At 38.3% G+C, this 25,328-nt stretch overlaps 1 protein-coding gene across 3 annotated transcripts in view; it reads left to right on the plus strand.

The window, feature by feature from the left end:
• The window catches only part of WWC2 (WW and C2 domain containing 2), a 120,255-nt gene that overhangs the window by 52,519 nt on the left and 42,408 nt on the right, over nucleotides 1-25,328 (plus strand). For all 3 annotated transcript variants that reach the window (XM_039551132.1, XM_039551131.1, XM_010401501.4), the window contains exons 5-16: nucleotides 1,911-1,990; nucleotides 5,139-5,268; nucleotides 5,942-6,088; nucleotides 7,090-7,163; nucleotides 10,212-10,454; nucleotides 15,192-15,281; nucleotides 16,210-16,817; nucleotides 20,294-20,417; nucleotides 21,239-21,319; nucleotides 21,403-21,489; nucleotides 22,855-23,047; nucleotides 24,623-24,793. In XM_039551132.1, coding sequence (XP_039407066.1) covers nucleotides 1,911-1,990; nucleotides 5,139-5,268; nucleotides 5,942-6,088; nucleotides 7,090-7,163; nucleotides 10,212-10,454; nucleotides 15,192-15,281; nucleotides 16,210-16,817; nucleotides 20,294-20,417; nucleotides 21,239-21,319; nucleotides 21,403-21,489; nucleotides 22,855-23,047; nucleotides 24,623-24,793 — 2,028 coding nt within the window. The remainder of the gene's footprint in view (nucleotides 1-1,910; nucleotides 1,991-5,138; nucleotides 5,269-5,941; nucleotides 6,089-7,089; nucleotides 7,164-10,211; nucleotides 10,455-15,191; nucleotides 15,282-16,209; nucleotides 16,818-20,293; nucleotides 20,418-21,238; nucleotides 21,320-21,402; nucleotides 21,490-22,854; nucleotides 23,048-24,622; nucleotides 24,794-25,328) is intronic.

A 25,328-nucleotide genomic window follows, 5' to 3' on the forward strand; every position in this document is an offset into this window, starting at 1 on the left:
ATGAAATGATGATGAAGTACAGCAGAGGACACTCAGAAGATGATCTTGAGGAAAAATGTAAGAGTTTCTGAGAGATCCAGTCCTCTAAGTCGAAATCAAATGTGCCTTCTGCTATTAATATAAATGCATGTTTCTGATTTTGAAAGGAAAAGGTTTAGCCATTCTGTATTTTTCAGAAAAATTTGGACTTGTTTAGCCATTCTGTATTTTTCAGAAAACTTTTTTTTCGTACTTTACACATCACTTTAGGTGGAACATAGAGGTGGTATCTGTTCATTTTCCTTAACCTTGATCAGAACACTTGAGAAATTATTCTTGGAGTTTTCATACTAGTCAAGGAGAAAATAGCTAAGGAGCACTGAATGTATACTTAGAGAAATTATCTATTTGTCACGCTAACTGTTCAGTATGGTCAAAATAAAAACAGTTTTCTGTCAAGTAAAGCAACTAGTGATGATAGTATGATAGTTTCCAAAAGCCTGAACCTAACCCCTCATCCAGAGAACAGATTTGCTTTCAAGAAAATGGAGATTAAAAGGATTTTCCTTCTGTCACAGAAAATACATTAGCCAGAAACTGCAAGCTGGAATGTCTAAGTATCATTCACAAACCCTTACAAAGACCGTGTAAATCACTAGTTATTTTAGAAATTTTAAACATTTTAAGTCTCTTGGAAAGCTGCAGCGGCTGCTGATGCTGAGTGCTTTTAGTCACCTGGCATGCTGGGAATTGTACTTTTTTTTTTTTTAATTTTTTAAAAAATATTTTTATTTGAAGAATATCAGCAAGTAGGAAGTCTAGGGGGATTTGTATACAAAATATCTTGGATATATATTCTGAAATTAATTTCAGTTAAAGTGGTCTAAATTCTTGATATTAATATAATACATTTTTCAAGAGTTGAATATCTGAGGAGCTTATAAAAACAAGCAAGAATTTTACAGAGGTAGGTGACAGCAGTGAACTTTTAGCTTTTTCTTTTTTCACCTCAATGACTGGAAAATTAGAAAGCCTAACAATATCTGGTTAGTATGTGGTGTACAAATGAGCTAGCTGTAGACGTATAAATACCAAAATATTGGACTCCACACTTCATGGAGGCATTTGTCTCTGTGGGTATGCTGATGATTAATTTGTGTTCAAGTACATTCATTTTTAGGTGGTTCCTAAAACTTTGTTTCATACATTTGGGAAATATGACATTAAAAATTAAATGGAGGATTTTTAAATTTAATCTTGATTAATAAATATTTTGTAGTGTGCTCATATCTGCTGACATCTGAAATAGGAATATTAAGGTTAAGAAGCAATTGACCATTCAAATTGAGGGAAAGTAGGGAATATTTTCCGAAGACATTTTTATTAAATAGACACATATATTTGTGATTTGAATGTCTTTTGTGATTGTTGTCTTTGGATTAAATGATTGTGTATTATGTATTTAGGGACCCAGTGTCTGTAAAGCTTTCTAAGAAAGGATGATTCTTAGGGAAAAAAAGAGTCCATTTTGTCTTTTACAGTGCAAATGACTGAAGAGCCTCCAGGAATTAAAAAGTGAAAATATAATAAGACTAAAAGTAAACAGGCATGTCCTCGTAGGACAGTTGGAATGCATGCTTAACAAGTGAGAAGTAAATTACTTGTTAAAGTTCTCTCAGGTTTAATAACACAGTGTGGTATCAATACAAATAAGGAATGTGATTTAATCTGCTTGTGTCCCTTTAATACTAAAGCATGTTGCCCATAGACATCAGGAAGTGAACAGATCCTCTTTTTTTTTAATGTGTGTCAGTAGAGCAATTTACTCTTTTTCTCTCATCTGATGTAGAGCATACATTAATTGTTCAAAGCCATGTGTTACATCGTTTAACAAGAGCATCTTTCTAACTCTTGCTTTGATTTAACACAAGGTTAAGAAGCTGAAGAGGGAACTCTCTCAGATGAAGCAAGAGCTGCTGTACAAGGAGCAGGGCTTTGAAACACTGCAACAGTGAGTAAATGAAAATAGTAGAAACTGACTTAATACAGTCACCTGATTTCTTTTCTTTGGCATGGAATTGCATCTGTTGTATCTGAGAGAATTACTGTGGCAGAAAAGGAGAATCTAGTAACTCTGTTGTAGTTAGGAAACAGGAAATCTGTAGACATGGCAACCCCTTTGTGCAAGTGTTAACATGAGAAATTTGTCTCCCCTCTAATTTTTTTTTCCATGGGGTAGCTTGTGCTGCAAAGAGGCGGAAAGAAGGGCAGGGGTCAGGGGTCCCAAGGACAAAATTAGCTGCTTTGTGTGTCCAATTTAATTTTTTTTTTTAATTTTGAAAAGGTACTTAGGTCTTTCTTTCCTTCTTCCCCACCTATGAGCTCAAAAGAGAGCAAGAGAGAAAGGTGCTGTTCTTGGAGGTATGAATGGTACACAACACTGCAGGGTTGGAAATTAGTCACAATTTGAGGATTAGAGGCCTGACTTTCTTTGTTCCAGTTGCTGGGATGCCTGGTGTCCAAAGGACTGATGCTGAACCGGGTGAGCTTTCTGGGTATTTATCCAGTTAGATTACTAGCAAATGAATTTTTTTCAGTCTGAGAACTCCCTGCTGCTCCTGCCTTACAAAATTAGGCCTAAAATATTAAACATTACTGGAATTGTCACCATAAAGAACATGCTGCGCAGGAAACCTTGCTAACAAGTGTGTTTTCTTTGACTAATATGAAGAGAAATTTATTAATGCTAGCTGTTTTCCACATTGTGGTGTGTACCCATACATTAAGGATACATTTCCACAGTAAAATGCTGAGCTGTTTGCTCTTAGTGCACTAGTTCCAGCAGCAGAAGCAATGTTGCAGCATTAGTGTAATGTTGTCTGGATACATTTACCCTTTTCCTCAGGACCTCCTGTGTTCAGCAGGATGCTGTCAGATAAGCAATAATCTCTGTCCTGGAGAGCTTGCAGAACATATACGGAGAATGGACAAAAGGTGGGAAAAGTCCAGGTAGAGGACTAAATGAGGAGTAGTTACTTGCAAAGGATGACACAGCATCTATGTTTGGAGCTAAGAGATTGGAGTTCAGCTCCCAGTTATAACCAAGATATCTTGTAGGACATTGCCTGTGTATTCTGATAGATCAGTTCCATAAAACAGGCATTTTTTTTAACTGAGAGAAAGAAAATCTGGTCCAGGAGGTGACCAATTATCATTACAGACATATAAAAATAGAGGAAAAATGTGGGGGTTTGGTATGAAGAGCTTGAGGTCAACTGAGAACTGAAAATCCTCACCACATTAGGAAGATGCCAGTTAAGTCTCTATCCTCCTTCATTTTGACTAAAACAGAAATGTAAGATTTGTCTGTTATTTAAATGTATGAAGACCAGCAAGGATAGTTGATTGAATTTAACCATGAATCAGATCTCATTTGTAGTAAAATTTAGAAGAAGAAAGACATAATTGATTCTAAAGCTTAAGGTAATAAAAACTCGTGCTGCTGTCCCAGGATTAAAGGTTAGCCAGTCATGCTGGTTTTATTATATTAATTCAACAATGAAGTATTGTTTTAAAGCTGCTTGCTCACAAGCCATTTTGATAGGAATCCAAAGCATGTTTCAGAAACTGTCAACAGCATTCCACAGAAACACAATGGACGTTTGTTTTTAAAATTCAGTCAGCCACTTTCAAACAGTACTAATCCCATTAATTTAAAACAGGATGATGGAATATCTTACATATCAGGGATCCTTCTTGTCTATCTTAATTGCATACAGAATAAAGCAGTTGCAATTTGAATGTGGCATGTCATATTACTAGACAGCATGTGGTGTGTTACCCAACTGTTCATTCATGATCCCAACTGTTGGTGTATCCTGTACCTATTTGATTTTGGCAACCTGGTAAGTTACCAAAAATTGTGAATTGTCAGACAGTAAGTGCCTACCTATGAAAGAGTTTGAGGAACTTTCAAGCTGAAACAAATATATCCTTGAATAGGAATGATTTGCAAGTCACAGAGGTAATTAATTTCCTTACACAAGTGCAATTTAGTTTGTACGAAAACTGGAATGTAGAGAAAGGAGAACAGACATGCTCACAGCTTTACAGACTACTTTAGAACTTTGATGTTTTTGTGGCCAAAACTTGGAGAAAAATAGAATACAATTACAGGTGTTTTGTGCAAGTTGCTGTTCTTGCAGGGGATGCTTGTGATCACTTCTGATCTGTTCATTCCTCACTCACAAGGTTGTTAACTTCCAGCAAAGATGATGGATGATGACAAAAAACAGAAAACCAATTGTATTATAGAAGAATTTATTCTCTACTAAATGCTTGACTTTTGTCACGGTGTCTGTTGGTTGGTTTTCATTTTTGAAGCACAGCTGCAGTCACTTCCATGATGCTATGAAATATTCAGTTAAACTAGAGACCAGAGAAATGTGTTTACAAACTGTAGTTCTTGAGGGAAATATGGAAATACTGAAATGAATCATTTTTTTATCTCCAAGTTTAGGGGAGCGTTGTTTTACTATTTTCAAGTTGCAGTTTCTAAAATCACTGGTAGTTCAGGAATTTAATGAATCGTCCAATCTATGACATATGGTATTAATTATCCAGAGATTTTGTGAATAAAGAGAGCCTGGTGGCTGGCTGAGCAGAACAGCTGTTCCAGACGGTTAATGCCCAGGATTAGGGCAAACTAGAGGGAAGCTGAGACAAGAATGGTGCTGGTTATGTTTCTGCTCAGAAAGGCTGATTAGTACTAAGAAGCCTGCCTGTCTGCCTGTGTCCCAGTGTGGGTTTGGGTGGAAGGATACTACTTGTAATAAATTCTGCTTCTGTAAAGAGCACAAACAGTTATTAGTATGAAAGGTGTACTCAAAAGCTGCTTCTGTGCTGCAGAGTGTTACGGTGGGAATGGGAATTTTGACAGTATTGTCAGCAATAACTCTGTGCTCCTTGACATTTTTGCCAAGGATTAAGTTGTATTTGAACGGAGATTTCAATGGCATTTTTCCTTTCCATGTCCGTTGCAGCAAACGGTACCTCATCTCCTTCCCTTCTGTCCTCTAATTCTGCTTCTGCCTGAAGTAGAACAGCAGAGATATTAGTATGATTTTCTCTATCTGCTATTATATTCTCTCTTTCCACAGAATTGACCAAAAAATGTCTGGAGGCCAGAGCGGGTATGAACTGTGTGAGGCCAAAGCCATCCTGAAGGAACTGAAGTCCATCAGAAAGGCGATCAGTTCAGGCGAGAGAGAAAAACAAGATTTAATGAAGGTATTTTGATTGGTTAATGCAAGTTTTGTTGTGCATTTGTTTTAACATGACTCACTTCCCTGATGATAAATACTTTGCATTTTACACTTTTAAGGAATTCTCAAAATTCTTTGAGCCAAACTAGCATTAACATAAATTTTCAGATGCAGAAACTGAAGCCTGTGACATTCCTAGTTCAAAGAGCGGCTCTATGTTAGAGAATATAAGATTTTTTTGGAACTTGTATGTAAGGTACAATGCACATGTTACCTCTAAAGCACAATTTAGAATATTAAGTGGACAAAATTGGTACATGCTGAAATGCCTGACCATTTTTTAAATCAATGAAAGTTTTCCTAATCTAAATTGTCCTATTTCCATTTCTGAAAGCAGATTTCTTTTTTTTTTTTTAATCAGCAAAATACATAATTGGTTGGCAATTTAAAAAACACAAACAAAGTCCCAAAACAGACACAAACCCAAATGAGCAGCTTTTACATTCTTACAGGTGTTGGTCACCCTTAGTGTCACCTACCAATGGCTTGATTAAAAGGATGGGTTGCTTAATATGAAATAAACCCAGAATTTTTGTAGTGGAGTCTTTTATGTAAATATATTTTGGAGATAAACTGGTATAAACATGGTAAAGAGCAAAGGAACTTTAATGCCACTTCCTTCTTTAATTCCTGGACAGAGTCTTGCAAAACTGAGGGAAAAATTCAGTATTGATCAAACCACTGAAACATCTGAACCAGACTTGAGTTCCAGTTCTGTAAACTCCCAGCTGTGTTTTCCCAGACAAACTCTGGATACAGGGTCTCAGACGGACATTTCTGGTGAGGTGAGCTTTTTTCCATTTTGTCCAGTGTAAAGAAAAATTGCAGCAGAATGCTACAGTTAATGGAATAGGAATCAAATGGCTGTTCACTGTTGCAGATAGGATATATATGTATATTTGTTTCACAGAATTACTTAGAGTCACTCACATTAGAATTGCTTTTCTGATTTTTTGCCCTTGAATTTTAAGTCAAGATTCAGATGAACTTTATGCATTTGTCATGAAGCATTTATGACAATCTGATTCAGTCAAATAGTTCCAGTACAGTGAAGATCAGAAGTGGATAGTATTTTTTTTTTATCTGTCTATAGGATATGTTTCACCTTACAGACCTAATTAAATATTAAGATTTTTTTTTTTTAATTTTTAGGAGAAAAGATATCAGAATTTAAATGCACAATTTCATTTCACACAGATGAAAAACTGTTTGTGGAACTACTTTTTCAGTGATTTAGTATAACCTTGTTTCACTGATGATATATTTTACATACAGAAGGCTGTTTAATTTTGATACCACCTTTGAAGTTCTGCAAGCTAAGTTTGTAAGAAAGACAGTGTACAAGGTTTTCCAGACAAAGAGCTTGTCTATGTTTTGTAACAAATTTATTAAAGTCTAACTTAGAAATGCTCTGACATAGTTCTAAATTCTGAGTTCAACAGAATTCATAGTAGGAGATCAGAATTTTTGGTGCACTCACTGCAAGAATTCTTTGAAAATGCTCTGGCTTTACTGTGATGGAATATGGGCAATTGGTGGTACAGTAGTTAAAAATATATGAAATGGCTCAGAAGAAAACAGCACTGTTTTGTACATCTGAGTAGATGAGATCTCAGCTAGGCATTTAACATCAAGTGGGGAGCTGGCTGCAGGGGTGGGGGGGGTAATTTTATTTTTCTTTAAACTGTAATTTTTCTAGCCTCTGCCTAGGTTTTGTTGGTTCGTTTAAAAGCTTTGCACAGTAACGAGCCTATTTGTTTTGTTTGGTTGGTTTTTCCCTCAACAGATTGGAGCAAGAAGTAGATCGAATTTAGCAGAGAAGGTCAGACTCAGTCTGCAGTACGAAGAGGCCAAGCGAAGGTAACGGGGTCAGTGGGAGCGTGCGGCCACAGCGCGGGGCCGGCAGTGCCCGGTGGCCGCGGGGCCGGCAGTGCCCGGTGCCCGCGGCTCCAACGCCGTGCTCGCAGCGACATCCAGCGGGCGGCACCGCCGCGCGCCCTTCCGGGGGCTGCCGCGCTCGGGAACGCTGCGGCTGTTCCTTAGTGCTAAGCTGGATATGTAAAGAAACAGAATTAAAACCGTGACAAATTACTGGAAGTTCCAGGATTAAGGGAATAGAATGAGCTGGCTTTGTGATGAAAGCAGTCGCCAGGTTATTTATGTCCATTATATCCTTCTTCGGGATCATCATTTTACTTTACAGTACCACTGAAGGCTGTCAGTTTTAGAGCTGCTTCAGACTTCCAGTGCAGATTTAGTTGGCTTAATTATTTCTTTTTTCCCCTGAGACTTCAGATAATTTAAAAACTTGCTATCACTATGGGTTGGCTTCTTTTTTGTTAGTTTAACATGAGGAGTAAAGAAGTCAGGAACTGCTCCACTGATGAATGTGGAGTGCCTTTCAAATAAAGTTCTGTGGTGCTTGCCCATGAAAGTGGTGCCATCCTGATGAATTGCCACAGCACTGAAAAATGGGCATCAGAAAGCAGAACATTCAGAGTTCAGTTGGCATCTTCTGGTGTCCCAGAAGTGCTGCATAATACTGGGACAAGATTTACTATTGGGATAGCACTCTTGTGTGGTAATATTTTCTGATACTTGTCGCCAAACTAATTGTCAGCTATTCAGAAGCGTTATTGTTTTTGTTGTGGAGGTTCTTTGTAACTTAAGGGAAATAGAAATCTAAGCATTATTCCACACCCAAAGTTTTGGGTATTTTTACTATGAAGAACTGAACAAAGCAATAAAATAAAAAAATAGTGGTTTTCCCCAGATGAAAACTGTGCCTAAAATGCCATTTGATCTGGGATATAAATATTATTTCAGTAGGAAAACTGTGGCATGATCATTTAGAAAACTACAAAAATAAATTTGCAACTTATAAGTACCAAGTAACAGCATAGTTGTTTTTAGGTTTTAAAGGCAGGAGCCTGCACAACTATTTTTTTTCCTGATTTCAAATGTATACTTCCTCATACAGAGTAGTAGCTACCATCCTTACCAGTAACAACAGTAATCCTTTATATCCTCATCATGGATCATAAAACCTTATTGTATAATCAATGCAGTCATCAAAGAACACCAAGGCTATTGTGTTTGTTCAATATTGAACATGCATGATTTTGGCTCACAATCATCATGTACATAACGTTCACTTTCGGATGGTCATTTAGATGCAGGTAGGTGGCATTGTTTCTCAGGCACAATTGATCCAAAACCTGATCACCCTCTTTTATGACTGTGTCTTGATACCAAGAAGTCCCAGCATTGCATTTTATCTTTCTTTTGTAGGAACAAAAAACCTCCTTGAAGTAAGTCAGTTTGCCACTTCTGTCTTGGGGGAGGGGGAAGAGAGAAAAAAGGAGAAACAGTACAGTGCTCAGAGTATGGAGTACTGTAGCACAGGATCTTTCTTTCTCACAAATTACTTAGCCAAGAACATGGGTCGAAATTTCAGTGTGTGTAACTTGGAATAATGAAGATACATACCAGTTTGCACATAAAGCTCAGTACCTAATTACACCCCTCCCCCAAGTATTGTGGTCACTGTAACCATCTCTGTAATTTAGTAAGTGTTGACCTTCTTTTCTGAAATAGTAAATGTGCAAGTTCTCAATTATTTTGTGGTAAAATAGCTAAGATAACGAGGATCTTGTAAGTGAACTTCTCTAATTGAAAATTACCAGATAATTTTGTGCATTGCAGATTTGACATTGCTTAGCCAGCAGAATGTCTTGAAGAGGTGGAGTGTTCATAACTGTGCTGAATTCAGTTGCAATTGTTATTCAAAAGGATCTGATACAGCATGCTGACAATCCTATCCTGATGTGGTGAAGATCTGGCTAATATTCCTTTTTGGCCTGTTGTGGCACCCCACTCTTAAGGTGGACCTTAAGAGCACCCAAGATTCATAGATGCCCATGGTCAAAAAGGAATTACAAAAGTCAAAGAGTCTGCAAAAACTTACCTATTCTATTAGTTTATTATTAAAACTTCTACTAGTAAATTATACACACGGCATGGAAATTGGGATATTAGTCCCTGACCTCTGAGTATAAACAAGTGGTGATGGATTTTGAATAGGGGGTAGAATGAAATTGGAGAGGGAGAGAAAGGAAGGAAACAAACAAAGAAAACAAACACCACCAGTTCTGGCTCCAGCATCAATCCATCTGATGGGGTGTCCCAGGTCCTGGGGCACCTGTGGGGGTATCTGTTTATAACCAAGCTTTTCTTGCCCTGGAGTTATGTTTCTCACTTTCTATGCAAATTAGTTATCACTAGCAGTCTGTTGTTCCAGACCCTTCTGGAAATGGGTTGAGGGCTTCAGGGCCTTTGGTTGTCTTGATCCCCCACTACTGCCATGGGAACAGCAGTTGCACAAACTCAAACTGTTGAGTTCATCTCTCTTTTCTTTAGATAGCTGCTGTTGCATTGCCTTTTTTCAATTGCATAGAAGAGCAATGCTTTTGTCTTAAGATTTGCTGAAGTGAGCACCTTGCTATGGTGCACATTCTTTCACCATGGTCGTGTCTGTTTCTGAGGAGCCATTGGCCTCCCACAGCGTAGGAGAAATCCATCATACTCATGAATGAGTAAAGCATGGTGCCACTGCTATGTTACCAGACAGATTTCTTTTAATAAAGCTTTTAATAAACATTGTGACTTCTACTTGAACTGGAATAGGAACAACTAATTTTTAACGTATATGCATATTGCTGCTGGCCTCAATATGTGGCCTGATTCTCTGGCATAGCCTGCATTCTTGGGAAGCAAAACTAAAAGTAGGGCCTTGAGTATAAAATGTTGTTATAGCCTGATATCTTTCAAAATACTGTATCACTTCTCTCTTTCCTGGGCTTTGTGTGCTGTGCTGGACTCAGGCAAATCTGCTTTGTTTTATTTTAGCATGGCTAATTTGAAGATTGAACTCTCTAAGCTAGATAGTGAAGCCTGGCCTGCAGCACTGGATGTGGAAAAGGAAAAACTGATGTTAATCAATGAAAAAGAAGAGCTTTTAAAGGAGCTCCAGTTTATTACACCACGCAAACGTACTCAAGATGAGCTAGAGCAGCTAGAAGCAGAAAGGAAGAGGCTTGAGGAAGAGCTGGTGTCTGTGAAAAACACACCCAGTCAAGCACTTGCTGAAAGGTAAGGGGTTGCCTTTTGCTAATATTAAATGCTGCTTTCTGCAATCTAACCTTTGTACTCATTGCAGACCCTGAACTATGCCATGATGGGCTGTTTTCCTTCAGTGACTGTTCTATGTAGATCTTAATTAAATTTGTTATTAGCCCAGTGGGCAGAAAAACAAAGAAGTCTTCAATACTGTGAGAGAATGTGAACACCCTGTATGTGCTCTGCAGTATCAGTTGCTCTGCGCTTGTTACCAGCATGAAAATGCCTGTGACAGATGTTAAATAACTGAGGAATGTCAACATACCAGCGGGAAGGCAATACATCATTCACTCATTTCTGATAATGGCTGCAAACTGTTTGAACTCAGGTTACAAAGATTATCTCGATCATTGCAACAACTGAAGCCTTTCATTGTGAGTTTTATTACAAGCAAAAATGCAACCAAAAGGGGAAAAAAACCCAAAAAAGTTGAGATGAGAAGCATAATTGCTGCAAAACTTTTCTAGCTTGCTGCTACCTAACTAGTAAGTGAAGCTAGTCTCACAATAAATTGTTTTCAGCCATATTCAGAGTTTGAGAAAATCAAAGCTGACTGTCACAAAAGGACTTTTCATCAGCTCTAAGTGGAAATAAATTTAAGGGCACCTCTAGCCCACATAAAATGCAATAAACACAGAATGTCTTTGTGTGTATCAGTATGGCATGCCTACTGAAGTAATACAATTGGCATTGTGTGGCTTTCTTACTTCCCTTTACTGGGAAACACCTGCTGTTGCTCCAGGGTGCTGTATTGCAAAATTCCTGTTATAGCATTAGAAGCTGAGTCCTAAATTGTAGCTGAGTAACAAGGAAGATTTTTTTGTTTACAAAGTACAAATGTGTGTATTAGGCAAGATTTTTCTTAACATGTCTACACTTTATAATAGCTTAAACTACATTATATTAATAATCCAAATATGTTTTAGAAAAGGGAACTATATTTTTACAGGAGAAGCTACCTGTCTGTGGTAGTAGTACCTAAAGTACCATGGATCTGTTGCTCTCTGACTTCCATTAATAAATGGTGAATAAGGGGTCAATAATAAAATCACAGTCACAGATAAGTATTTTGAATCTAAGATTTTGATAATATGCTGTTGTATAGCTAAATCTTGACTCAAGCCATAAATAGGTAGCTGGTGTTTGAATCTTGTGGTTTGGATTTGCTTTAGTGCCAGAGAAAGTTCTGTGCCTGACTGTGTTCCCATACATGTCAGATGCCAAACATGGAGTACCAAGGACAAGTAAAATTGTCCCCCATTGTGAATTTTCCATGTATAGTGACAGAATGAGTTGTTAGAGCTTCCTTTTTTTCCCTCTCTTTTCCTCAAACTTTTTTCCTTTGGTTTTTAATCCTGAAAATGTGGTTTAGGCTTTTTTTCCCTGAGGTTAATGTAAGATATGTTGAGCACTGCTGGTTGAGGTTTGCTTTTTTGTTATTCCAGCGAATGTCCAGTGAATTTCTAGCTTCAACTGTTAATATTAAAACTGTCTCCTTTGGTGACTTCAGGGCACATTAATTTTTTCACACCGGGCTATTTTGAGGATTATTTCTGGTTTGTCTAATATAAACATAAAGTAAATCTTCATTTTCAGAAGGATTCACATGATGAAAGTTTTTCTGAAATGTTAATTTAAAAAAAATACATTTAATTGTTTCAGATCAATCAGCAGTGCTCTGTTTCTTGGAGATGAGGGAGATTCTCCTCTCCATTATCAGTGGAGGAGCCGTGCCATCTTCAGAATATTGTACTATTGTTGCATTACCATTTTCTTCTATGAGGTTTCTTGAGTGCCTTCAGTTTGCAGTGTTTTCATAGGAACTGATAAAGAAGCAGCAGCATAAGAAGCTGTGGATTGTGCCAGAACTTAACATGATGAGGGTTCTTTCATTTGGTTTAGTGGTTTGGGGTTTTTTTATATCTAAAGGGAAAAGAAACAGGAGACGTGCTCTGACTTAAAACAAAAACATTATAGCATAGCCCCGGGTTATTTTGGAGCAGGATGCTGAAATTGCCAGTGGTAGATGTACATGGATTCAATTTACAGAAGGAGGGTGTAGATCATAACATATCACCTTCAAAAAGGCAGAGACAGGGCATACTCTGACTGCTTTAAGAAGCCTTAAAGCAACTGTGTAGTAATAACTGGATTGTGGGACTGTTGAGAACTACTTGGTACTTTCTTGCCTCTGAGTTCCTGTCAGGGAGATTCCATTATTGCTTTAATCCTTGGCAGTATCTCCCAAGTAAACACAGTCATTTGAACAGGTCCATGCTTTAAGTACTTGCTTGTGCTGTTGCCTGCAAAACTGGCACCTGCTCTTGCGCCTGTCACAAATGAATGTGTCCATCTAAGTTTGCATTGAAAGGTGAGGTATGTGCACTTTTTAATGTATCTTCTTTAAAGATTCTCTGCTCTTCTCAGCAATGTTACAATTTAAGATCAAGAGAGAAAGATGTCTCACTAACCTGAAGTCCCTTCTGCAGTGAGTAATAGGTTAATTTAAATAGAAGGGGTGCAAACAGGAGAGACTGAGAGAGGCCAGTGTCAGAATAGATAACACAGTGGTTGTTTAGGTGTTTACACGGGGTTTTTTGGATATTAAAGTTCCTGCTTATGCTATAAAGAGGGAAGGTTCGTTATCTTAAAGTTTTGGCTATGGAGTTGTTGGTCTTTTTTCCATTTGGCCTGGTGTAGAATGAAAGAACTTTCTCTGAATCTCAATTTGTTGTGAGATAATGAAATGACTTACTGCATTTCTTTGAACTTCCACAAATGATTTCATCACCCAGCTTGTGTTTGTGATTTGTGACTAACATCTTTCTGACGTTAGCCTACAAGTATTAACACTTGTATTTAATTACTAGTACATCAAATTACTTCCAGGAAAGAATTTTTTTTCAGGTGCTAAATTATAAAGGATAAATTATATTTAACAACCTCCTTAAGATAGTAAAAGAAAATAAATGATTGTGCTTTTGAGGCAAAAACCAATGAAACATTTTAGTTCAATAGTACAAATTCAGTTGCTATAATGTCCCTCTTGAGGTGGCTGTAGATGTGTCTTTTGAAGACTTCAGTCAGAGAAATTCCTAAGCTTTTATTTCCTTTCTTGTCTTCTACCATTAGTAGTTGAACACAGAGCAATTTCTGTGCCTCTTCCTTGAGAAAAAAATGATAGTTCACTACTGAAAAGCCACAAAAGAGATACTGAAGAGCATTCTTGCTTGGGACAAGCAGGATAGATTAGGCTTTAAATTAAGACAGAAGGCATCAATAGATAGTAAAATGATAGGAAATAGTGTCTGATACTATAGATGAACATAATTCTTGGTGTGGAAACCAAGAATTCTTGTGTGTGTGTCTTCCTGAGCAAAGAATGAAAGACTGTGTATGCTTTTAACAGCCTTAGCAGGTATTGGCAGATGAACACATCACTGCAGTGTGAGAGCACATGTGGCGTGGGCAGTGGAGTGGAAGTCACACTCTCACTGACCTCGGGGTAACTTATTCACCTTTGCATAACCCAGATTTGCTCATTGAATGAGCATGGGTGTAAGCAAATGCTTTTCATGCTTTGCTGAATCAGGGACTTAATGTCTTTTTACTGGTATCTGACATCCAAAGGGAGTGAATTCTGGGCACTCTTGAGTATCTCATTCAGTTAATTCACTTTGTGTAAGAAAACAGTGGTTGATGTTTCTTGTTTCTCAGTTGCTTGAGAACTTGTGACATGTATCAGTTGACTGAGCAAGGCCTAGAGGAGAATACAGTAATCCACAACTACAGGAAGATTTTAGCTGAATCCACGGAGAGAAAGCAATTTATTTAGTGTAAATGGAGTGATAAAAGGGAATTATAAGAGGGGAAAAAAATCACTCTAAAGGTTAGTGAATCATTTCTACTACCCAAGAGGAATAGGAGAGTTCCCTCTTTTGTGGCTTTAGAGCTGCGCTAGCTAACAAAGAAGGAGGCAATAAATCCTGCTTTCTCATAAAGGTGAACTTGATGATAAGCATTACAATGCTGTGTGGCTCTGAGGTGCTGACAAAGCTGTTGGGAATGTAGAAATCTTTACCAAGGACTCCTAAATATGGTCTATAGTCTCAGAACCTTTCACTGAATGCTGCTTTGATTTGCTGTGCTTTATCTCTATATAAAGATTCTGAAATTAAAGGGATTGCTTTGATTTTAAACTTCAAAATATCAAAACTAATACTGGTATTACTGGTATTAGTGTTCTTCTAGTTTGTTTGTTTGTTTTGGTGTTTTTTTCCTGGTTTTGTTGGTTGTTTTTTTTTTCCTGGAGCTATATTAAGTGAGGAGGCAGTCTGCAGCATGGCTTTTAAAAACTGTATGAGTGCAGACCTTATTATCCTGAAGTTGCAGCTATTTTCCCAGTGCTCATCAGTTACTCTTTTATTGGGTGCATGTTCCCCTTGGTACAGTGTGAATGTCCCAACCCTGTGCTTGCTTGTACACTCAGCAGGTTTGTTACAGTGCTTGGTATTCTGCAGGTAAAGTCACTCTGCTGAAGCAGTTGGGGGTTTTATGATCAGACTGAAAGCTAACACAGTATTTTGGATTTTAGTCACTGGCAACCTGATAAAAAAATGAGGGATCTTCACTTTGTTTCTTTTTTATCTATAAAATGTTCTAGCCTATTCTGTAATGCTTTCCTGAACTAATACGTACATCTCTTTGCAGATTAAAGCTGGAGGAGAGAAGAAAAGATTTGGTACAGAAACTTGAAGAAACTACAAAGTTAACTACCTGTTTGCATTCACAACTTAGGAGGTGAGACTGTACTGCGTAATGTAGAACCTGTTTTGTAGTGGACCTGGATGTCTCAACTTCATTCTTAGGATTTTCTCTTAGCTGGAGGCTCAGCAAAATTTATTTAATATTTAACTAAGAAAATGCAAGTGTAATAGCTTCAAGTGTTTTGTCACCATGCAAACCTGGTGTACTTTTATAATTTCAGTAAATTTTCTAAGTTGATAGTTCTGTAACTATTCTGTAAACAACTTTTAAGTGTTTAGAAGGGCCTGCTTGAATTATTTTTCCTGACGTTTTTTCCCAGCAGTCCTCCAGAACCGAGACAGTGGCACTCACTTTCTCTGGCCTGGCAGGACTCCTTATCTCCTATTATTAACAGGACAAGAGTTCATGTTACAGCCTTTGCCATAATTTATATAGTTGGATTTACTGTGCACATGGAGTGCCTGTTGCCATACAGATGGGAAGCAGTTCTGCTATAAGTTGTCTTCTATCTGGCTTATTTCCCAGGTGCTTAGGCAGGGGGTAGGCTGCATGAATTGCTCTAGAGGTAGCAACACTCCTGTGCTGCCAAAAGCTCCATCTTGGGGATCCTTGTGCTGTCACATTGACCACATGAGTACCCACATCAGAGTGGAGCAGGTTTCCAGTGGGATATAATAGCTGAGAAGGCTGCTGTTACTGCTGGACCAGTTTGTCAAATCTGCAGCCTTCTCCAGTAGAAAAGGGGCTTAGGCAGCTGGCCATAAGCTGGATAAGTTGCCCTGGTTGTGTGCAGGTTGGGCACACTGGTGCCAAGGTATGGGTGCTTAAAAAACATAATGCCCCAAGCAGCTTTCGGTTGTAATCTGTTGCAGGGCTGTTTCAGTCAAGCTTCCCTCTCTTTGTTCTGTTCTGTGCTGGTTTAGTTTAGTAACATCACTATGTGTTTGTGCTTTCTTCGCAGCCTCTCAGCTAGTACGTTATCTGTGTCTTCAGGGAGCAGTTTGGGATCCCTGGCATCCAGCCGGGGATCTCTGAACACATCAAGCAGAGGATCGCTAAACTCACTCAGCTCCACAGATCTCTACTATAACCAAGGCGATCAAATTGCAGATTTGGACTATCAGTACAAACTTGATTTCATATTGCAAGAAAAAACTGGTTACATTCCTTCGGGGCCTATCACTACCATTCATGAAAATGAAGTGGTCAGTTCCCATGGGAGACTGGGTTACAGTGACTCTCCTTCAGCTGCAGACCATCCCAAATTGACTGAACCTCCCAAATCTGTGACATCACTGTCTTCCAGATCCTCACTCTCCTCCTTGTCCCCCCCAGGCTCCCCTTTGGTTTTAGAAGCTGCATTTTCAGTGTCAGCTCAAAATTCCCCTCTGCATCACCTCACTACGGACTTTGAAGACTCTGACCTTTCAGGTGATTTTGCAGGCATTAGCTTCTGCGAGAACCAAATATTATTGGACTCTGAAGCCAGAGCAGGATCTCAGATTCCTACAGATGATAAAGATCTAAATGTTAGGCAGCCTCTGCCTTCTCTACATGAAGGAAGTTCAGGTAATTAAAAAAAAAAGTAATGTCAAATGTATATGTAACATGAAAATTAACAGCTGGCTCTTGAAATGAAGAGGTACCTTGTGTAACTGAAGAGTGTCTTGATCAGCATGCACTTGCCATCGTGGGCAGTCAGTAGTTCTGAGGGATGTTACCTAACTTCCAGTTTTGGCTGCAGAGAGCTGCAATCACCCTGATTCTGTCTACACTTTTCAATAGCTATTTTAGAAAGAAAGTTCATATATTAATCGTGTATTAATCTGTCATGAAAACAGTAACATAAAAACCTGAAGCTGGATTTTGAAAGCATGGAGGATGCATGGTGTTCCTAGATTCTGTCAGGATGTATGGATATAGAGCAAATACCCTCTGCTGTTTGTTTGATAACTTGAAATCAGATCCTTTGTTTCTCATTGAAGAGTAAGTTACAAACTGACGTCCTCAGTAAAAGAGACTTCTGGACTGAGAATTATGTGTGATGTGTATCTAATTATTTGAGCCTGCTATCACTGAAAGATCTGCAGTTCATTTTGAGTTGAGAAAGACAGGTGACTACATGCCATGTAAGTTACAGTGAGAGTTTCCCCATTTTTAACATGGATTTCACAGCTTTTAGCTTTTTATCCAAGTTAGAACAGAGGTCCTAAGCTAGTCTAGGGCTCCCCCTGCCATCTGTGGGTAACTCCCAAAAATTAGGACATCTTGTCTCCTAAAGCTTACTTCCCTTTAAGGAAGAAGAGATGAATGACTGTGAGTTATCAAGGTAACCTTAGTTACTAGTTAAGTTTAACTTTGAGGTGGCTGAATTAGGTGTGATGAATTCCACTTCTGGTCTGCAGCAAAAGCCATGCAACATACTTAATCATCTCATACTGTCAAAACCTTTGGCAGAGCCAGAATTTCAAAAATCCCAGCTGTCAAGAATTGATGGCTTGTGCTCAGTCTTAGAGTGCTCGCTTTGCTGCCTTTTGTTGGGGCTGACAGTATGTTGTGCTCTCTCTGCACATTTATTTTTGCTAGTGTCATTCTGTGTCACTGTCTTCAAGTATGTTGCAAACCATTCATGTTTATGTTACACAGTGGCTCTGTTTTCTCAAGGAAGAACTGAGTGAGACACATTTCAGTAGTGCTGAGCACTGGCAGCCCTATTTGAAACCTGGTCAGTACCTGGCATTTCCAACTGTATTTCTGAGCTGGTAGGGAAGTAGCTAACTAAGTAATTTGGTGTTTTAGAATAAATATGGCCTAGCTCTTGAGCATTGTTCAGATTGGTTGCCAAGCTTGAACACTTGTGCTTGGAGTTTTCAAATTTTTAATAGGAGTACCTGGACATATTCATACAGTTATATATTTTAATGAGAAATTTGCTTTTATTTTTGTAATTCTCTCAAGGAATTGTTGTAACATCTGTTGTCTAATTAGATTAGCTTACTGCAGTACTGTAGTAATTTCAATGTTGGCCAGAGCAATGTGGCACCAGAAGAGAAAGGTATGGTATGCTGGGAGTCCCCACTCTACTTCACTGTGCAGAAAGAAAACAAGAAATTGACTTCTTTGATGTCTTAATTGTCTGAACCTGTGAAATGCAACGTGAAAAAACATGGAAGGGGAATTTTGGGGGGAGAGGGTCTTTTTGTCCTTTGTCTTTTCAGGATGCTGTAGCACAGTAGTTATTGTACTTTAGAGCCATATTGTAAAAGATTGAAACAATAATTATTTTTCCTGCCTGTATTTCAGCAGCATATCCTTTCCAAATTAACAACAATTTTCAGTCCGTTTTTGCAATCTGGCTGCTACTCACCTAGTCTGAGAAATGAATTCTAAATGCCTTGGAATTTGGGAACACTTTGGGCTATGTGGAATCAGAACTTTTTTTTTTTTTTTTTTAATTTATTTCTATATATCATTATTTTCAAAGGCATACTGTGGTTGTCTAACATTTTTTAACTTTTTGAGGACCTCTTATTCTGGATATTGTCGGGTTGCCTTTTAAGTCTATGTAAGTAGTTATTGTTTTAAAATGTAAATTCATCCTTTGATTCTTCATACTGATACTTCCTCTTGTAGCGTCATATGCATAATACAAATTGTCTTTAAACCTGTATTAAGGCTGCCAAAACAAGTATTTGAGTTTTGAATAGCCAGGTATTAACTAATTACACTTTAATACCTCTGATTTCCACAGTAAAATGGACCTCATGGTGAGACTTCAGTACATTAACAGTGAGACACAGACCTGGGGTTGGTTTAGTATTTCTACTCCAGTTTCATTCTTGAAACTGCTGTGATGCTGAATGGGAAGGTTTGAACAAACTCAGCTGGAGGCATAAACCTGCATAGAAAATTTCAGCCTACACGCTTAGGTTTTTACAAGACTGCAGATCTGAATACTGCTGAATCTTAACTTGGGCATAGACAAAGACTCGAAGGTAGTACAGCTGCTGTCGTCATGTAAACTGCACTGGCTCTCTAGATGCAGTGTTCACCTGCTTCTCTGGCTGTCTGACTTTTCTGTACAGGTGAACCGTAGAGATATTTGCTGCTCTGCACATGTCCCTGCTGTCAGAAACCAAGTTGGAATATCATGTAGTTCTTCCACAGTCAGTCTGTGTCATTGTCAAAGTCAATTCAGGCTGCTGTGGTAATTCCTAAGGGTAATCAATAAATCATGTCATCACCTTCACCCCTCACATGGTGGGGCGGAAGGGAAAGAGCACTTCATCATCAAGGAAAAAGCATTCCTACTGCCATAAATAAAAGCACAAATGCAGCAATCAATCATCTAATCTAGAGCCTTAAATTTTAACATCTTAACAGGATGTAAAGTCATGATTCAGATGGGGATGATAATGCATACCAATATCCTCACCCATTGGCAGATAAAAGGACTGCATAGGCCCTCAGCTTACTGTGCTGCCGAATGTGGCTTCACTGCATGACACTCGCATATGAATGCAAGTTGAAGATTAAAGCTAAGTAGTCATTGAGAGGCTGTAGCATAGAAAGTTTTTGATGATAGAAAACCAGAGAGGATTTCTAGCAGTTATATCACTGGGGAGAGGGTGTCTGTCTGACTTTTGAATATTTAATAAAGAGTAGGCAAGCACTGGGCATGTAGCTGAAGTGTTACCACAGTGCTGACTGTGAACATGGCAAATACTGGTTTAAAGTTCAGAATAATGAGGGTTGATAATGAAGGACAATAACTAGCTGAATGCATAAGGGTGATCATAGGAGTCTGTGTCTCTGTGAAGGTATAATAGTACATTTTCAAGTTCATCAGTCTGGTTATATCTGCAGCCAAAATATGTGGTAACAGCAGTACAGTCTCAGAATGTTTAATGATACAGAACAAAACTACTCTGTGGTACTCAGTTAAGGGTCACCGCTTTCAACTTGACAACTTTCTAAGCTATGCTCATCTCTCTTTCTGACTATTAATCTCTTGGACTAATTTTCATTCTTTTTCCTTTTTGTAGGTGGTGATTTACCAAGGAGAACAGCTGGTCATCTGCTTGAGGAGAAAACAGCTTGTGTATCTGCTGCTGTGTCTGATGAGTCTGTAGCTGGAGACAGTGGTGTATATGAAGCTTCTGTGAAACAGTAGGTTTGAGAAATCATGCAAGTCCTAACACCAAAAATTTAAATTTATCTATGATCAGTTACACAGTATCAGCAGAAGTTGTTAATCAGCCCTGCCTTTTTTAGAAATAATTTGTACTTTTAGATGGAAAGGACAGCATATTTGCCAAACAATGAAGTTTGATTTGGGTTATTTTTTGTGCTTGTATAATTTGGTTGAATAGCATTAATATACATTTCCTTGTAATCTTGGGGGATTTTCTCATGCTAGAAGTGTTCCCAAGAGGAAAGCTTGATGTAAACTATGCAGGTTCTGCCATGTGACTCTATTGACACTACTCAGAGTCACTGGTTTTACTTCTTGTTTTGTTTAGGATTTTTAAGATTGTATAGCATTTTTTGGAATGTTTTTATTTTTAAAAAGAGGTTATAGAAAAGACAAGAAAAAACTGTTGTAATGATGGTATTAAAATAATCCAGGTTGAGGTATAGGGTTCACTGTGGTGATCAGGATATAAGAAACATATTTGCTGTTATTTTTTGACCAGACAACTTCTGTAGGATTCTTCACACTAGTTTATATAGGGTTGCCTGTAATCTTTAGTAATCAGCCTAAGGCCTTTCTGAATCATTACTGCAGTTGTCAAACTATTCCAGCAGTGACTGTCCCTAAAACAAGCACTGCTATTGTGTAGGCTCTGAAATTCTTATTTGGAGTGCATGCTGTAATTAAATCAGTGTGTTTAGGAGAATGGATATAGGTTCTGTGTATGCATACCTTAATAATTGCTGAAAGCTAACTATAATTTTCCTAAATTTGAGTATTTGCCTTATTTTCCTAGACCAAATGAAAATGAGGACATTGTATATAGTGAAGATGATGCAACAACTCTAGAGGCTGCTCAGGTACAAATAGGACTCAGGTGAGTGACCAGCAAAGGGAATATTCCTGTTTATACATAAATGTGAATAGTAAACTTCCCTCATGTTGTCCTTTCTTTAACAGATATGACCACGGCAATTCAAGTTTCGTGATAATCATAGTACGGCTTAGAAACCTTCCGGCGTTTTCTGTCCCCCTTGGCTCTAAGGTGTAAGTCAAACAATCACTGAGAAGTAGTGTTGAAATACAAGAATATAATAATAAATTGTAAAAAATTCTCTAAAGGAATTGGTTGATTTACAGCTTAAGAGTACTGAAATATGTACAAAACTTTTCAAACTGTTGTAGTATTTAGCTTTTGCATATTCCAGCAAGAAAAGGAAGTTATCAGGAAATTTGCACATTCCACTAAAGTGGAATAAAAAGGATTTTTAAATGGTGTTTTATCTAGTGCTTCTAAACATTCTGTAGCTTTGTGAGTGCTAAACAGCTATGCTGTAGTTACTAAAAACATTATTTTGATGCTTTGGCATCCTTTCAGCTCACAATGTTGTCTTTTTACATTTAAGTGTCTTATTGATGTAAAATGGTATTTAAGGCAGTATTTGTATTTTAAGGGAGCTTTTAAAGGGAAGGGGTAATTTAGTAAATTGCAAGTGGACAAGCACAGTCACATTGAGATACACCATCCCTAACAACTGGAGCTTGGAGGTCTGTTAAGGATTAGTTCTTGAGTCAAATTGCACCAACATGGAAAGTCTAAAAGTAAATTACAGTGCAAGTCATATGTAGAAAATGAACCGAAATGCCTGAATATGTTACCACTGAATTTCTAATCCAAAATTCTCATCTGTATAAATAGGTACAGCTTGCCTTGGGGACACTTGTACTTGAGTGAGCTTTTTGACAGACTGTAAGACTACCTTAAACTGTTGAAAAGCTTAGCAAGATTGGAGTAGGACATAATCAATCCTCAGAAAATTTGGTTTTCTTGCAGGTGTCTTTCCCTTTGTATCCTATTGCCTTAAATTTGATTGGCAGATAAATAGGAAGCCACTGGGTATGGAAAGGATGCATTAAGGATAGAGGCCTGGGTGCTTGCTGGATTTTTCTGTTTGTTTTTGTTAATAACAAATGGTTGTTCTACTACTGTCCTTCCTTCTCTGAACTAGTCTTTCCTCTGCTGACCTTCCAAGTCCGCTAACATTTAGCACAAGAATACAGAAAAACTATAGAAGAGTAAATTTCTCTTTTTAATTAACATTAAGAACATGTTTCCTTCCATCTGTGAGATGATCTTCATTGTTTACAGTACTAAACTTGGATAGAGTCAGAAACTGCTACCTCTCTTGCTACTACCTTACCAGGCACAGAAACTCCCTTTTGGGAAATGTTTTTGCAAGGGACAAGAGGAGTTTCTGACTCATTTTTGTCACTTCTTTTCCATTCCACTGATAAGTTCCTGTTCTATTTTGTTGCTTTGCACTCCTTAAGTTGATGGGGTGAACTTCTCTGATGCATCACCAGCAAGTGCCAGTTTCAACAGAGGTAAAGATTTGGTTTTGTTTCTGGCAGGTATATTAGAGTAGCAGTCCTTCCATCCTCGACTGATATCAGCTGTCTGTTCCGCACTAAAGTTCATCCTGCCATGGAAACCCTTTTATTCAACGAGATATTCAGAGTAGCCATTTCTCAAGTAACACTGCTACAGAAGACACTGAGAGTAGATGTTTGTGCTGTCAGTAGAAGTCGTCGGGAAGAGTGCTTGGTATGCGGTTTTATTTCTGGTGCTTTTTTTGGCATGCATTTGTTTGTAGTGTCCCCTCTTGTTTTGATGGTCAAGGCTGCTAAAATTCCACAGCCCTTGGAGACAAAGCCTGAAGCATAACTTAGTTGTTGCTATAGTACCTAGAATACTGCCTTTCACCGAAACTCCTGATACAGAATGTAATCCTGGATGGAAGGTGTTTTGATAATTCTAACACTACCGTAACCCTTTAATTACAGATTGATATTCCATCTTTGCCATTTTATACATAAAACCCCCGTAAACTTCAATGCAACATTACTTTAACACTAGGTTTTAAAGTAAAAGCTGAAGAAGAGCCACAGTAAAAAAAAAAGAGAGCAAACCCTCATTATCACAACTTTTCACAAAGAACAAACTAAATTATGTTTTGGATGTTATTTTAGCTTATATGATGGACACTGTTTTGATCTTTATGATCTGTTGAAATAATAAAAAGGCATGACATTTATAGATCAGCCCATTGGAAGCTGTCACTTTAAATTTTCTTGTTAATCGTAGTCATCACCGAATCAGTGATGCTTCATTTACTTCCAAATTGCTCTTGCATGGTCTGGTACAACTCTAGTTTTCCACCATGAGAGGGATTTTAGTAGCACAGTGAGATTTTTTCAGTTACAACACACTGAAGTGATGCTGGAATCTGCTGGGGTTCATCAGTTCCAACTACTGTGAAATAGCCTCACTTTCAGAACGTAGAAGTTAACTTAATTCCTGGGGAATGTATTGGCCTCTTTCAGTATGTAAGAGTTTTCCCCTGAGGAAAGGGAAGGGCAACAGAACAAAAATGCGACATCAGGCAGGATACAAAGGTGAAGAAAGGACTCAACAATAACAAAAAATCCCAACGAAGACAAGGGTTATTCGCAAGATCAAATGAAAGAGTTGGGAGTTCCATCCCCGGCAGAAAGCCCTGGACAACAGGACCAGAGTCTTGGCAAGAGTTCTGTGTGCAGCCCAGTAGCTGTGGAGATAATACGCTTTACCAAAGAACAGAGGATTTTAATCTCCAAGGCACAGCCCAAAATGAGTACTTCAGTAGTTTTCCCAGAGTACCAACTCAGTGGATGTCAGTGCTTGTCCAAATGAAAGGGTTTCTTAATCTCTTTTACTGGCTCTTCATCTCCTCCTTCCCTGGTTTGAGCAAGCAAGGTCATCCATTATTTGCCATATGGATGATTTCTGTGGTGGGACAGCTGAAAGATCATGTGACACAAGCTGGTGCTGCACAGGTTTTCCTTAGTGAATGCACTAGAGCAGGTGTGGGCAATCCTGTGGTATGGGGGGTGGGGAGAAATTCTGAAGACTGAAATAAGAGGTGGCAGAATGGACAAGATGAAGGACTTTTCCATGTATTTCTATTTGTCTATAACTGGAAGTGGAGGGAAATACAAACTGTAGAGTTAAAAAGGGAATTCAGGTTCATGTCAAGTTTGTGCTGCCTGTTTTGCATGATAAGTACAGTAGAATTTCAGCTGTTTTGTAGGAAACAGAACAAATTTAAATAATTTTCTTCCCTTTTCTTATTTTGTGCAGTCTGGGACTCAGATCAGCCTGGCAGATGTATCACTTTCTGATGAGACCTGTACTCTGTGGTACAACCTGTTGCCTTGCAAGCAGAGTCCCGGCAAAAAACCCAAGGAACAAAATGACGAATACATGTTTCTGTTAAGCAAGCAATCACAATCGTTGGACTCACTGGACTTGGTGAGCAATGTGCTGGCTATAACTGTGATAGCAAAAAAAAAAAACAGAGACTCCAATTGTGCAGTTGCATTGTAGTTACTTGAATGTGTGAACCGCCCTCCCCTGAAGGTCCAAGGCCCTGTTTTGCAGGCACTTTTGTCTAAAGTGACTTTGTGTGTAGGGCCTGTATGGGGTGTCAGACAGGAGTGGGGATGGGCAGAAGCTTTTTACTGGATACAAAATTGTACTCCCAATTTGAAACCTTTCAGCTGTGTTTCTTTTTAGAAAGAATGTTATTGAAGAGCATCCTTAAGTGTATAATTTATTTTCACATGCACACCTTAAAAATTGCTATTTATTAACTATTCAAATCTGCCTACTTAAAGCCCCATTGCATTGAACATGTTGTTTATGCAAAACATACTAACTCTTCTGGTTAAACAAGCTTTTCTGCTTTAATCCCTTCTTAAGAGAACTGCATAGAAAGTGTAACTTTGAAGAGCACCTTTTTTTCAGCTAAGAACATTACTAGTATGAGTGGGGAGACAAGAAAATA

Source organism: Corvus cornix, chromosome 4, assembly GCF_000738735.6.
Source record: "Corvus cornix cornix isolate S_Up_H32 chromosome 4, ASM73873v5, whole genome shotgun sequence".
Classification (NCBI taxonomy): Eukaryota; Metazoa; Chordata; class Aves; order Passeriformes; family Corvidae; genus Corvus; species Corvus cornix.